The 16097-nt window shown below is 37.6% G+C and overlaps 1 protein-coding gene across 4 annotated transcripts in view; it reads left to right on the forward strand.

The window, feature by feature from the left end:
- LOC126178712 (ATP-dependent helicase brm-like) overlaps positions 1-16097 on the forward strand; it is a 220107-nt gene that overhangs the window by 120872 nt on the left and 83138 nt on the right. For all 4 annotated transcript variants that reach the window (XM_049924555.1, XM_049924554.1, XM_049924552.1 and 1 more), the window contains one exon: positions 9562-9719. In XM_049924555.1, coding sequence (XP_049780512.1) covers positions 9562-9719 — 158 coding nt within the window. The remainder of the gene's footprint in view (positions 1-9561; positions 9720-16097) is intronic.

Genomic DNA, 16097 nt, shown 5'->3' on the forward strand with positions numbered 1-16097 from the left:
ATGTAATGAGAGAAAATATGGAGAAAGGAGGAGTTGCCATATATGTCAAAAGTCATCATTGTGCAAAAAGTATAGAAACAAAAAAGTTTTGTGTAGAGAAACATATAGAAGCATGTGCCTGTGAGCTTAAATAAAGGCACATTTATAATTGTAACTGTATATAGGTCCCGATCAGGACATTTTCATCTATTTCTGAAAAATTTGGACTCCTTGTTGTGCTATCTGTCAGACAGGGGGAAGCAAATTATTATTTGTGGGGACTTCAATGTAGATTCTCTGAAAGAGGGTAATAGGAAAAATGACCTTGAAGTATTACTCGGTTCTTTCAATTTGACACCCGTTATTGATTTTCCTACTCTGGTGGTAAAGGATAGCAGCTCACAGATAGATAACTTCTTTATAGACCAAGATAAGTGTAACCAGATAAATGCTCAGCCTGTTGAGAATGGTCTTTATGATCATGGTGCACAGCTAGTTACAATATATGACATAGCTCCATTCAGCAATACTAAACAGTCCTCCAAAGTAGTACATTCAGTCAACGATTTAACAATTGCAAATTTCAGGGAAAGCCTACAGCAGTTTGACTGGGATGAGGTGTACCGTGAACCTGATGCCAATTTAAAATATAATTTATTTCATGACATTTTTGTAAATGCATTTGAAAACTGCTTCCCCAAGAAAATAGTTAAATATACTCGTAAGAAACCTTGTAACAAACCATGGGTTACTTAGGGTATAAAAATATCTTGTAACCGGAAAAGGGAAATGTATCTGACAGCAAGAAAGAGTAGTGACCCAGAAACTGTCAAACATTATAAAAACTACTGTGTTATATTAAGAAAAGTTATTAAAAAATCCAGAAGTATGTGTATCATGTCTGAAATCAGCAACTCTGATAATAAAATTAAAACAATTTGGAATATTATTAAAAGAGAAACAGGTCAACCAAGAGCACAGAAAGACAGTATTACCATCAAATTGAATGAAAACTTTACGAACAAAAAGTCAGAAGTTGAAAACATTTTTAATAATCATTTTCTAAATGTTTTGGATATAGTAGGATCCAGGTGTTCATCAAAAGATGCTAGGCTGTTAATGGAAGAGGCCATACCTATGCAATTTGATACAATTGAAATCTCACCCACTTCTCCCTCTGAAATTAGGAAAATAATAAACTTGCTTAAAAGCAAAAACTCACATGGAATTGACGGCATTTCCAGCAAAATACTAAAAGCTTGTTCTCAACAGATAAGTAAGATTCTCAGCCACCTGTGTAATAGCTCTCTGGAACAGGGCATTTTCCCTGATAGACTGAAATATGCTATTGTTATACCTTTGCATAAAAAGGGGAATAGATCTGATGTCAACAATTACCGTCCAATCTCCCTTCTAACAGCTTTATCCAAAATTTTTGAGAAAGTAATGTATTCAAGAGTAGCTTCACATATCTGTAACAAACAATTACTAACAAAATGTCAGTTTGGTTTCCAGAAAGGTTTTTCAACAGAAAATGCCATATATGCTTTCACCATTCAAATTTTGAATGATCTGAATAACCGAACACCACCCATTGGGATTTTTTGTGATCTCTCAAAGCCTTTTGATTGTGTAAATCATGAAATTCTGCTAGACAAGCTCAAGTACTGTGGCATGAGTGGGACAGTGCACAAATGGTTTAATTCGTACCTAACTGGAAGAGTGCAGAAAGTTGAAATAAGTAGTTCTCATAATATGCAAAGATCAGCACATTCCTCAAACTGGGGAACTATCAAGAATGGGGTTCCACAAGGGTCAGTCTTCGGTCCTTTGTTGTTCTTAATATATATTAATGACTTGCCATTCTATATTCATGAAGAGGCAAAGTTAATTCTCTTTGCTGATGATACAAGTATAGTAATCACACCTGACAAACAAGACTTAACTGATGAAATTGTCAATACTGTCTTTCAGAAAATTACTAAGTGGTTCCTTGTAAACGGACTCTCACTGAATTTTGATAAGACACAGTACATACAGTTCCGTACAGTGAATGGTATGACGCCATTAATAAATATAGACCTTAATCAGAAGCATATAGCTAAGGTAGAATATTCCAAATTTTTAGGTGTGTCCATTGATGAGAGATTAAATTGGAAGAAACACATTGATGATCTGCTGAAACGTTTGAGTTCAGCTACTTATGCAATAAGGGTCATTGCAAATTTTGGTGATAAACATCTTAGTAAATTAGCTTACTACGCCTATTTTCACTCGTTGCTTTCATATGGCATCATATTTTGGGGTAATTCATCACTGAGGAATAAAGTATTTATTGCACAAAAGCGTGTAATCAGAATAATAGCTCGAGTCCATCCAAGATCATCCTGGAGACATTTGTTTAAGGATCTAGGGATATTCACAGTAGCTTCTCAGTATATATACTCTCTTATGAAATTTGTTATTAACAACCAAACCCAATTCAAAAGTAATAGCAGTGTGTATAACTACAATACTAGGAGAAAGGATGATCTTCACTATTCAAGATTAAATCTAACTTTGGCATAGAAAGGGGTGAATTATACTGGCACTAAAGTCTTTGGTCACTTACCAAATAGTATCAAAAGTCTGACAGATAACCAACAAGTATTTAAGAACAAATTAAAAGAATTTCTGAATGACAACTCCTACTCCATAGAGGAATTTTTAGATATAAATTAAAAAAATATATATATTAATAAAAAAAATAAAAAAATAAAAATAAAAAAACACAACAAATGAAAAAGTTGTTATATTAACTTAAGTATGTTGTTGAATTAACTTAATTATGTCTTGTATTGGAAAATTTGACTCGTTCCACATCATTACGAAATATCGTATTCATGATCCATGGAACTAGTATTAATCTAATCTAATCTAATCTAATCTATTAGCTGTCTATATGCTGGGAAAATCAGGAACTATCAGATACAAACACTAGAGTTAGCAGAATTAAGGTTCCTGACTCCAAGTATTCAGATAAGCACAAGCAGTGGCTAATGAGATATTCTTTTACTTTGCGTTTAAATATTTGATTACTTTCAGTTTCCTTATGTCCACTAGTGTCCTGTTATAGATTTTTGCCCCAGTATATAAAATTCCATTCAGAATCACGTAGAGAGATGCGTAGTTTATATGGAAATTATTCTTACTTCTAATCTTCTGGTTGTGATACACTGAGTTCACTGAGCAAAAATTTTCTGACACCCCTATGTAATGTGGAATTAACTGGTATATGTCACAGTAGTTGGACCTGTCAGTGTGAAAGGAGGTGGGAATATTGTGTTGTCAGTAGAGAAGCAATAACATCAGACAGGAGAGCTCAGTGGCTTCGAATGTGGTCTAGTCATTTGATGTCACTTTATATGAATGCATGGTGTGTGTTTTTTTGGACATGTCCGAAAGAACAGACATCACACAGAATCCGCAGCTGTGATACATTATATGTTAATTGGAGGGGAAGAAAGGGAGGGGATCAGTGCTGTCAGCTGCAGGACATTACACGGAATTAGCAGTGACAGGTGAAAATTTATGCTGGACCGGGCTTCAAACCTGGTATCTCCTGCTTACTAGACAGGTGCGTTAACCACTACGCCATCCAGGGGCACAGCGTTATTGCAACTGCACGGACTATCTCAGCACATCTCATGGCTGATTCACACTCCCATCGAGCACCAGCTATCCGCAGACCCTTTCCATTTGCTCCATGTTCACTACTTTGAGACAGAATGTATTTGTGCTTCACACTCCAAAAGGCATATCCATTGCCCAGCTAGGCGAATCAATTATATGAAAGTGTGGTGTCTGTTCTTTCGCACATGTCTGAAAAAACAGATACCACACATTCATATAACTGATTTGCCTAGCTGGACAATGGATTCACCTTCTTCAGTGCGGATGCACAAATAAGTCCAATCTCCTTTGAGAATTGTAGAGAAGCGAACATGGAGGGAATGGACAGGAACTGCAGACAGGTGGGGCTCGATGGGTGTGGGATCAGCCATGAGGCATGCCAAGATAGTCCACACAGTTGCTCGCCGCTGATTTCGCATAATGTCCCGATGCAACTGACAGCAGTTTCCTCTCCTTACTTCCCCTCTCCACCTTCAATTTACATATAATGATGTAAGTAACAGATCTATCAGGGACATTTCAATTCTTTTAAAGTTGCATTAGTCACCTGTTACTGATTTGGTTGTGAATTGGAAACACAAAAAAAAAAACAGCTAAATCATGGGCAAGTAGACTTCATGTACTGACAGACTGGGACTGTCGAGCATTGAGGATGGTTGTAAAAAAAATCACATGAAATCAATGGGAAAAGTCACTTGTGAGTCCCAAAGTACTAGCACCAGTCCAGGTAGCATGTTGACTATGAGTAGGCAGTTAAAAAGAATTGGTTACAATGGTTGAGCAGCTCCTCACAAGAGACACCACAGGATGGTGGATGATTGGAAACAAGTGATTTGGAGTGATGAGTCACACACTGCCCTGTGGTAATCTGATGGCAGTATTTGGATTTGGTGAATGCCTGGAGAACATTGCTGCCATTATGCACAGTGCCACCAGTGAAGTACAACACAGGTAGCATTACAGTATGGTGGTCTTTTTCATTGTTATGTTGTGGTCCACTAATTGCGTGTAAGAAACTGCTAAATGCAGAAGGTTATTAATATACAGGGTTTCCCAAAATAATGTGTACACTCTTTGAAACCGAACATCTCTTTAATTAAATGGATTAGAAATAAAATTTTAGTGCTGTTAGGTGCCTCATGGTCCGACTTACGGTGGTAAATGTTTAAACTGGTGTCTGTCCATCACAATACACCATCGACTACAACTTACGAGGTACGACAATAAAGTAATGAGACTGACTTGAAAAAAAAATTTGCTTGCCGTTTTAGTCAAGTTTAGTGTTGTCTCCTTCAAAGTAGTTCCCTTCTGATTGCACACGCTTTTTCCAGTGCTTCTGCCATTGATGGTAACATTTCTGGAACTCATCTTCTGTAATATCCTCCAAGACCCTCGTCACAGCTTTTTTGGACATCTTGTGTTGTTTGAAAATGGTGTCCCTTGACCGCCATTTTGACTCTTGCAAATAGAAAAAAGTCGCACGGAGCGATATCTGGTGAATAAGGTGGCTGTGGTAGCACTGAAATTTGTTTTGAGGTTAAAAATTGCTGTACTGACAGAGCAGTATCTGATGGTGCATTATTGTGATGCAGAATCCAGTTATCAGCAATGTAAAATTTCTTTGTAGTAATATTGGTTAACTGTTTGTCCAGGAGGCACCCACTCTTTATGAACAATTCCCTTGGAACCAAAGCAGCACACAAGCATGCATTTAACTTTTGACTTTAACATGCGAGCTTTTTTTGGTCTGGGTGATCCCTTTGAGCACCATTGCGAACATTGGCGTTTTGTCTATGGATCGTACTAAAAAAACCAACTTTCATCACCAGTGATAACATGATTCAACAATTCTGGGTTGATTTCCGTGTGGTCTAACAGATTGGCTGCCACATTTCTCCATGTTTCTCGCTGTTGTGGTGTGAGATTTTTGGGGACCATTTTTGCACAAATCTTTCTCATACCAAGATCTTCAGTTATTATTAGACGAACCATTTCTCGATTGATGTTCTGTTCTTCTGCAATCATTTTCATGGATAATCTTCGATCAGATCGTACGAGTTCACCCACCCAGGCCAAGTTGGCATCCATCCGTGAGGTTGATAGTCGTCCACTGCGGGTTTCATCTTCAACATTCATTCTGTCTTCACTAAACGTTTTATGCCAATGAAAACTTGAGCTCTTGACATGACCTCCTCTCCAAAAGCCTTCTGAAGCTTACCGTAAGTTGTCGTCACGTTTTCACCCAATTTAACGCAAAAAGAAATGGCATACCATTACACAATATTATTAGGTTCCATTTCCGTGACAAGAGACACAAACACGTGTTAACTTATTACAGCACAACTCACGACTGAGCAGTTGCATCTATGTGCCGCTTGGCCTAGAAGCAGCTTATAGACCAAAGTCAAAGATATTGTGCCTACGCAAGCCTGCAGGGTTGCCACATCTTGCAAAGAAAATCAGTCTCATTACTTTATTGTCGCAACTCGTAAGACTGAGCGACATGCCACCTTTATTGTTCCCAATGGAATAGCGTCACAGGCTTGCTCAATTTGCTTTCTAAGATCATCCAGAGTGTGTGGTCTTGCAGCGTAAACTGTGTTCTTGAGAGCACCCCACAGAAAGAAGTCTAGAGGAGTTAAATCTGGAGATCGAGTGGGATACTCCACAGTCCCTCTTCATCTTATCCATCTGGCAGGGAATGTACGATTCAGAAATGCCCTCACATCCAGGTGAAAGTGAGGTGTCGTCCCATCCTGTTGAAAGTAATAATCTGCATTCCAAACGCAATGCTAGGACCAGGAGTTATCATTTCCAAGTATAAGTTGCCCACGACAGTCTTGTCAAAGAAGTATGGCCTGATTAACCCTCTAGAAGACAAACCACATGAGATTGTTACTCTTGGTAGATTAACATGCCTTTGCTCGGTTACGTATGAATTCTTCCTAGCCCACTACATGCAATTATGGTGATTAATTGTTCCATCAAGTTTAAATGTCACTTTATCTGACCAGAGAATTCGATCTTGGAAATGCTGCACTTCTTCACATCTGTTAATGAACCACTTGCAAAATTCTCTTCACCTACCAGGATCATCCTCGTTGAGAGCTTGGAGAAGTCTTGGAATATAAGGCATAAAGTTCTGAGACCCCAAAATTCTACGAACACTGCTTCTGCAGATCCCTGTCTCATGAGAGCATTACCTAACAGATTTCTTCGGGGATTATGTGTATGCCTGGATTACTGCATGTTAAGTTTTTCACCTCCTTCTAAATTATTACCCATAAAAATGGAAATGAAGTCCCATGCTTCTTTACAGAGCGTAGGGGAACGATGCGGGAGACCCGCACCGCCTTACTAGGCAAGGTCCTAATGGAGGTGGTTTGCCGTTGCCTTCCACCCATAAAAATTATATTTCTGTCTCCTTTAATAAAAGAGATATTCTGTTTCAAAGAGTGTATACATTATTTTGGGACACCCTGTATTTTACAGCATTGTACACAGTATTAATAGAGGAAAATTTCAAAGAAGATAATTGTTTGCAACCCTCTCTTGACAACTGCTCGAGTATTTGTGATTCGCCACCAGCTCAGATTAAAGGAAGACAAGAAACAGGCTGCCAGATTTGTTACTGGTAGGTTCAGTCAACAGTCAAGTATTACAGAGATGCTTTGGGAACTCAACTGAGAATCCCTCGAAGGAAGGTGATGTTCTGTTTGAGAAACACTACTGAGAAAATTTAGAGAACTGGCATTTGAAACTGACTGCAGAACAATTCTACTTTTGCCAGTGTACATTCCACATAAGGACCATGAAGATAAGTGAAACTATGGCCTGTACGATAGCACATAGACAGTCGTGTTTCCCTCGCTCCTCTTGTGAGAAGGATAGGAAAGGAAATGAGTGGTAGTGATGCAAGGTATCCTATGGTAGTACCGTACAGTGGCTTGCTGAGTATGTATGTAGATGTAGTTATTTGTATCCACATGACAGTGCATCTTGTCATAAAGCATCATTTGTGAGGCAATGGTTTGTGGATAATAAATTTCCTGAAATGGACTAACCTGCCCACAGTCTCGACCTGAATTCAATGGAACGCCTTTGGAATGGTTAGACTGTTGACTTCTCTCCAGACCCCAGTGTCCTGACACCATTACCCTCTCTGGTTTTGGCTCTTGAGGAAGAATTGGCTGTCATTCCTCCACAAACATTTGCTTGTGCTTTAATGCAAAGAGTGGATGCACCCCATATTTATGCCCACTAATAGGTGTAAGGGCTCTATTTATACATAGTATAAGTGTAAGAATTCCTGGTATCTGGAAAGATTTCTGCAAGATGCTCCACTATCTACACAGTTGCATATTTGTATAAAATAAACCATTTTTTCACCATAGCTGCAATGTCCCAGAAGATTATGTCATTGGGTAGGTTTGAGTGAAAGTATGCAAAGTTTGCTAGCAATCTGCTCTGAAGGTCAACACAGTGAGAGATTTTTCTGAGTGCAAACCAGGCAGAATGAAGCTTTTTGGTTAAGATATATGCATGTTGTTGCCACATCATTTTATTACACATCTGGATATCCAGTAAATGGAACCTCATCCAGTGTATGCCCATTGATTCTGTTTCTGGTATGTGTAAGTCATTTCCCGAATAGGTATCAAATGACCTACATTTGTTATTACAAGAATGAACCTTGTGGCACATCATATTTAATGTGTTTTCTATTAAAATGTGACTCCTTCCAAACAAAGGGAAGACCTTTAATGTCATACTATCTTGCATTTCCCTAGCAGAATTTCATGATGTACAATAGGCATGGACAACCTTTAGTGAACTGTGGGCCTGATTCACATACTTAATTAAGTGTAGCCTCACATGCAATGTGACAGAAGTGCTCCTACCACATAAACTGAAAACTATAGTGTCTGTGATGTTAATGTTTTTGTGATAATGCACCAGTATGAATGGCACCCATTTACTGATATTCCGCACCATCAAATTATGCTTCAAAATACACATTTTTGAAGCTACGTTCATTTTATGCTCACCCCCTTTTGAGATGTTTGCATGTAATTGTCATGAACATTGTTTCTTTAATAAATTTAAAAGTAGTCTTTCAAGATGAATGAAAAGTAAAGTAATTTACTCTGCTCAAGAGTTCCATGAATAGGTGTCAAATGACCTACATTTGTTATTACAGGAATGAACAATAAATTACCTATAGACTTTACGTATGCCACACTGTGTAACTTATTATTACTGTTTTGTACACTTATTGTTAATTATCTATTTGATTACTTTGTATGTTTGCCATTCACTCAGTTATGAGGTTCATTTATTGTATAATTGCTCTGTTAGGAAACTTTTGTTGTCATTGTCACTTATTTAAATATGTAGTGTATCTATCTTGAATTATTTTCTTGTAGTCAGTGACATTTGACCAAGTTTGTATTATTATTATTATTATTATTATTATTATTATTATTATTATTATGTTAACTTTCATGACACTGATTGCATGTAAACATGCTCAAAGGTGAAATAAAACATTTGTATTTACTTACAACGTTTTACAAGAGCTGTCTTATAAAGCACCACTGCAAATTTCTATTTTTCTTTTTCATTGAGAACAGATTTAGGCATTTGTGAAATACAGTATGTTGGAAAAAATCTACTTTTTGTCACTCAAATATCATGATTATGTGGGTTACCAATGGGAGAGCATTAGAGTCATCTCCATGAAATGAGGTACCTCTTTGATGTTTTTTTCCCATATCATAGTGTTAGACGGATATGCATTTGATGTTTTACTGTTATGCATTTATTATTAGTTGTATTAAGAATGTAACAACTCCTTAACCCGACTTCTACATGTATATGCTGATTTTCTGCACAAATTATTATTTACAGGGTCTTGAGTGGTTGGTCTCTCTCTATAACAACAATTTAAATGGAATTCTGGCAGATGAAATGGGTTTAGGCAAAACTATACAAACTATCGCATTAATAACGTATCTGATGGAGAAGAAGAAAGTCAATGGTCCCTTTCTTATTATAGTACCATTGTCGTAAGTATTGTTTTATGTTTTACAATAATTATTGAGTCAAAAATAGGTAAATGAATGAATGTTATTAGTAGTTCTTGAAATGCTATTGAGGAAGTGGTATAATAATTATGTTATAACAGATAAGAGCAGCCATTACCTCCATTAAACAAGTTACACATGTGAATGAATTAATAATTTGTGAGGGATTGTGTACCAACAGTTGCAACATCATTTTGTAAAGACTGTGAGCAGTTTACAGTATTTTGTCACAAAAACAGCTGCATTGTTAATAGATCTACTGATACTGTGGGTGCTAAAGAAATGGGGATTGAGATTTCTTTTCAAACAGCACATGTATCAGTTTTCATGAAGTGCAAAGGAGGACAGTTTTTATCAGCTTAAGATCTAGAATTCAGGTAAATAATAGCTTCTCAAAATTTGTATCCCTCCCATAAAAAAATGCTAGGAAAGGAGCAATAGGGCAAATTTTATTGCAGTTGTGATGATAATTGGAGCTCTAACCCTGTTTTGCACCAGTAAAGCTGTTTATGTTACAAAAATTGTTTTTTGTTTTCTAGGGGATATCATAATTATTCTGATATCATGTTTGAAGCTCTAAAAATACTTAAAAATATGATTATAAACTTCAGTTGCCTAACAGCCAGGCAATAGACAATGTGCTTTTTGATCACTGTATGCAACTGAATGTGGTAGTACATTACAGTGGAGATTCCAATTAATTTATTACTCGTGAAGCAGACCTCACACAGTAAGAATCCCTGTGGTATGGATTTGCACTAAAGAAATTTTTTGAAGTGTTGTGCTTTTCCAATAATATAAAAATTTTCATACAAGTGTACATATCAGAAGCTGAATAGGAATTCTGCAGATGAGATACTGAGATGTCTGCAGAGCACTGTGATGAATGTGTTAACTAGTTTGTATATCATATTTTTAAAACAAAACTTTTACTGGCTGTTGTACTTTGTTAATAAAAGATTATTCATACTTCTCCAATAGAACACGGCTGTTTCCTGTGTGTGTATACAGGGAATCCTGTCACTGGATTTGCACTGATTGTTACTTGCATGTATTGTCTGTTTATAAATTCCTATGTGCATACTGATTCTTGTTGGTTGTTTATTTGTTAATAATATGATACTGTTTCCAAAACTTTGTGAGTCATGATGTGAACAAGATTGTGGAAAGAAAGGAAGCCTGTTGTGTTCGACAGATCTCAGTTGTGTCAAAAAGAAATGAAATTGGTATGATCTTCACAGAAGCTCTTCTGTGGAACTTAATAAAAAATGACAAGAAGGAATACAGTATTGTCTCAAGACTAGGACAGGCCAGTTGGAATCTAAAGGACAGGCCAACTGGAATATAAACCTCGAAAGAGTGGTTGGTCTGTGTCACTGCTGTTCCAAAACTCCATTACTATAGTTTAAATTCATTGTGCTAATATTGTGCTGCTTGTATTTCATTGTATAATTCTGTTGTCATGTTCACATTTTTAACTTTTGAACCAAGATTTAGCTTCAAAGTTTGTGAGTTAAAGTAGTCGTACTGGTTGCTTATCTCATCCTTAAAATGTTTGTTACTGACTGCAAGTGACTTACACCGTTAAGTCGGACAGAACATGATAGTTTACCGGCAACTATCTTCTTTTGCAGATTGCTATTTTGTCCCCTTGTTGTGAAGGTTTGTGCTACCTACTGTTATTAATGTTGATGTTGGTATGACATGAATGGAAATCATGTCATTCATTTTAAAAAGATTCATTTTGTATTTTTTTAATGGTCAGATAAAAAATAAATGGAGTGAAAATAAAGGTCTTAGTCATCAACAAAGTATGAAACAATTACTCTGTAAAAGTACCTCAGATTGGAATTTATGATTTAATTTTATTGCATATCAAGAAGATAGAATAAGTCAACAGGAAAACACATCAGTAACACTCTACAGGAACATCTCTTGCAGCACATTTGACCCAGCCTTTGTAGCACATACGGCATAATACCTATTCAGCTAACCCTGTCACTACTCTGTTGGTGCCAGAAGTGCTATTGCTGCATGTGATGTGGCTCACCATTGTCGGTTGTGCTATTCTGACCATTACTGTTCTTTCCTTGCCACCGAAATTTGTCCACAGATTGGAAGGTTTCTCTCTTCTTTGACATTGTTATTGTTTTCAGTCCTAGAAGACGAGTGCAGGAAACTTGAAGAACAATTTTCTCAGCCCTCAGAGGTCAGGAATGACTGTAGTCACAGTATCCTCAACCAAAGAAGTAGGAAAATAAAATTTGTTCTCAGTGTCACATATTCTTCATTAGTAGGCTTTCTACTTCCATGTTTGCTAATCTGTGCTTGTAAATATTCAAACTGTTTCGTAACACGCATTTACAATGTAATTCCACCAATAGGGTCAAAAGATGTCTCGTTAAGCTTCTTCTGTTGTATGACCAGGTGCTGATGAAGTCATTAGGAAGACTAACAACTTCATGAATCATTGTATATCAAATTGTGTATCCATGTTGCAATAAAACATAGGAACTTATGCACAGTATAACAAAAAGATTTGGCCAAAATTTCAGAAACATTCCTCACCAAAAAAGGAAGAAAATGTGTTATACGGACAGGGGACTAGAAGTGCTTCGGTTCTATGTTAGAGCTCATTTTACATTTTTTATCATAATCGCATTTATCATGGGAAACACACACAAACGGCATACACCAGCATTACATAAAATGTTTTCCTGTGTGAAATGTTCAAAAACCATCTTGTGGGGGACATTTAAGCCCACTGCCTACAATTGGGGGAGACCAAGGAGGATGAGGACACCTCAGTTGGAGGAGGAACATCTTCATTCATTTGATGGCAACCCTAGTGTCAATGTAAGACAAATAGTTGCATCAGGTAATGTAGGCCACATGACTGGAGAGGGCTACTTGAGAACCTGCGATGTCTGTACCATGTCCAGCATGTGCAGGCACTATCAGCGACTTATTTTCCTGCCAGGGTATGAGTACACTTCAGTGAATGGTTTGTTCAACAATGTGTCAACCCTCACTTCAGTGTGCTGTTCATGGTTACAAGGTGATCAGATTTTAAGTTTTCACAATCTTCATCGACTTTACAGGATCCTCACAAAATTATGCAATCATGTCATCAACAAAAATTTTCTGTCAATTTCTGGGCCAGCATTGTTGATGACTTTGTTGGAGCCTCACGTTCTTCCATCCAAGCTCCACGAACAAACTTGCTGTTCTTTGTTTGAGAATACTGTACCTGTTCTGTTAGAACATGTGTCTTTATGAGTGTGGCATAACATGTACTTCACACACGATGGAGCTGCTCCTCATTTCAGTATTATTGTTCATAGCCTTTTAAATAACAGATTCCGCAACAGACTGATCGGTAGAGATGGACCAATTCCTTGATCTCCGTATCTCCAGACCTCAACCCACTCAGCACTTCAGGCTTTCAGTACAACAGTAGATTGATTCACATAACCTTATTAACAAAGGGCATTTTGAACGCATCATTTAGGAAAATGTTTCATACCATGCTGATGTGTTAGGGTGTACATGCTCCAAGATGAATGAGAAATCCAGGAAAAGTGTGTGAATGTCTTCATCTGAATAAGCTCATTAATTTTTTAGAATTCTGGGAACTTTTCATTGTTTTAGTTTTCAGTTAAGATTTTGTAATTTTGTCTGGTAAGAACATATCCTCTAACAAAGAATTTTACTTTATCGTGCTACTGCAGAATAATACTGTAGCAATAAAGGATAAATTATATAATAACACCAAAATAAAACTTCTGTTGCAAAGAAAATGCGCCATTTACAACAACAAAACATGGTGCACACCCAAGTATCTGCCACAAACAAAATGTGTCAAAAGTTTTAGGACAAATACTATGCAGACTGCTTTTGATGAATGTGATGTCACAACTGTTTACATTTCTAACAGGTCTCAGAAAAATGTTGTGAATGATGGCTTGAGGTGCTATATTTTCAAAGTAAATACCCTTTTTTGCAAGATGAGTTAAGTTACACGTGAGGATGTGCCATGAATTTCTTAAATCATGGAGCATATGACTCTCCTTCGAAACTTTAACATTTTGAGGACCAGCCACTTAGAAAAATTTCAGTTCCAGAAGACCAGTAATTTATGCCATTATTTAAAATTTTACTGGCATATTTGTGTTCGAAACAGGGTGGAGCTTAGAGAGAGCTTTTGACGTTGTTGACTAGAATACTCTTTGAAATCTGAAGGTAGCAGGGGCAAAATACAGGGAAGTGAAAGGCTATTTACAACTTGTTCAGGAACGAGATCTCAGTCATAAGAGTCGAGGGTTTTGAAAAGGAGGTAGTGATTGAGAAGGGTTGTAGCTTATCCCCAATGTTATTCAATCTGTACATTGAGCAAACAGTGAAAGATATCAAAGAAAAATTTGGAGAAGGAATTAGAGTTCAGGGAAAAGAAATAAAAATTTTGAGGTTTCTGATGACATTGTAATTCTGTCAGAGACAGCAAAGGACTTAGAAGAGCAGGTGAATTGTATTGACAGTGTTTTGAAAGGTGGATATAAGATGAACATCAACAAAAGCAAAATCAGGGTACTGGAATGTAGTCAGATTGAATCATGTGAAGCTGGGGGGGGGGGGGGGGGGGGGATTAAATCAGCAAATGAGATACTTGAAGTGGTAGATGAGTTTTCCTATTTTGGCAGTAAAATAACAGATTATGTCCAAAGTAGAGAGGGTATAAAATGTAGACTGGCAATGGCAGAAAAGCATTTTTGAAGAATAGAAATTTGTTACTATCAAGTATAGATATGAGTGCTGGGAAGTCTTTTCTAAAAGTATTAGTATGAAGTGTAGCCATGTATGATAGTGAAATTTGGATGATAAACAGTTTAGACAAGAAGAGAATAGGTAAGCTTTCATAATTTGGTGCTGCAGAAGAAAGCTGAAGATTATATGGGAAGATCACCTGTATAATGAGTAGAATTGGGGAGAAAAGAAATTTGTTGCATAACCTGACTAGAAGAAGGGATTGGTTGACTGGACATTACATCAAGGTATTACCAACTTAGTATTGGTTTGAAGTGTGGGGGTAAAAATAGTAGAGGGAGACGAAGGGATGAATTCAGTAAGTGGATTCAGAAGGATGTAAGTTGCAGTAGTTATTCAGAGATGAAGAGACTTGCACAGGATACAGAAGCATGGAGAACTGCATCAAACATGTCTTCGTACTGAAGACCACAACAACAAAGGGTGGGGCAAATAAAAGTGGCTGAACGACTGGATGTGATTGGATGTATATGTATGCATGTAACCACGCCCCGTGATGCTGACACCACATGTTTGCCCACCATGTGATCCACACCGGTTCAGAGTTGGTATGGGCTGTGTCAGTGTGAGTGGAGCAGTGCAAAGGGGACGATGGTACTCAACAATGGAGCGGCAGGCGTTACTGCGAAAATTACATGACAACAAATTCGTGGACATGGTGTGGACAGTTGTTTGCTGAGAAGTTTAATAGTACCTTTGTGCCAGCAAAGACTGCCATACAAAGTTTATTCCAAAAATGACATCTTACAGGACTGTTTTGAACAAATCAAAAAAGATTCCGAAACATGCCCACGAACCAGAAAATACTGCTGCAGCTCACGAGAAAATGCTTGAGAGTGCTACCAAATCAACCTGACATCTGTCACAAGAGACCGACATATCCCATCGATGATGTGAGCAAATACTCCATCTGAAGCTGCACATGCATCCCTACTGAGAGTCGTGCATTAAAACCAGCAGATGCTCCTGAGTGCCTCCCTTTTTGTGAGTGGCTGTTCACTGAGATAATAATGAACAGCTTGGTCATGGATCTATCCTTTATGCCTGATGAAAGTTTCACCTGACTGGTTATGTCAACTCACAAGATCACAGGTTGTGGGCAGCAGAGAATCCACATTACTTCCATGAAACACCTTTGCATAATCAGAAGGTTGAGGTTTTTTGTGCAGTGTCTGCACATCGCATTGTCGGTTCCATATTCTCTTACAGCCTGGCGAGCCTCTGTACGAGCTCTAATCTCTCTTATCTTATCTTTGTGGTCTTTCCACGAAATATAAGTTGGCGGCAGTAAAATTGTACTGCAGTCAGCCTCAAATGCTGGTTCTCTAAATTTCCTCAGTAGTGATTCACAAAAAGAACATCTCCTTTCCTCTAGAGACTCCCACCCGAGTTCCTGAAGCATTTCCGTAACACTCGCATGATGATCAAACCTACCAGTAACAAATCTAGCAGCTCGCCTCTTAATTGCTGCTATGTCTTCCCTCAATCCGACCTGATAGGGATCCCAAACACTCGAGCAGTACTCAAGAATAGGTT

Source organism: Schistocerca cancellata, chromosome 1 (genome assembly GCF_023864275.1).
Source record: "Schistocerca cancellata isolate TAMUIC-IGC-003103 chromosome 1, iqSchCanc2.1, whole genome shotgun sequence".
Classification (NCBI taxonomy): domain Eukaryota; kingdom Metazoa; phylum Arthropoda; class Insecta; order Orthoptera; family Acrididae; genus Schistocerca; species Schistocerca cancellata.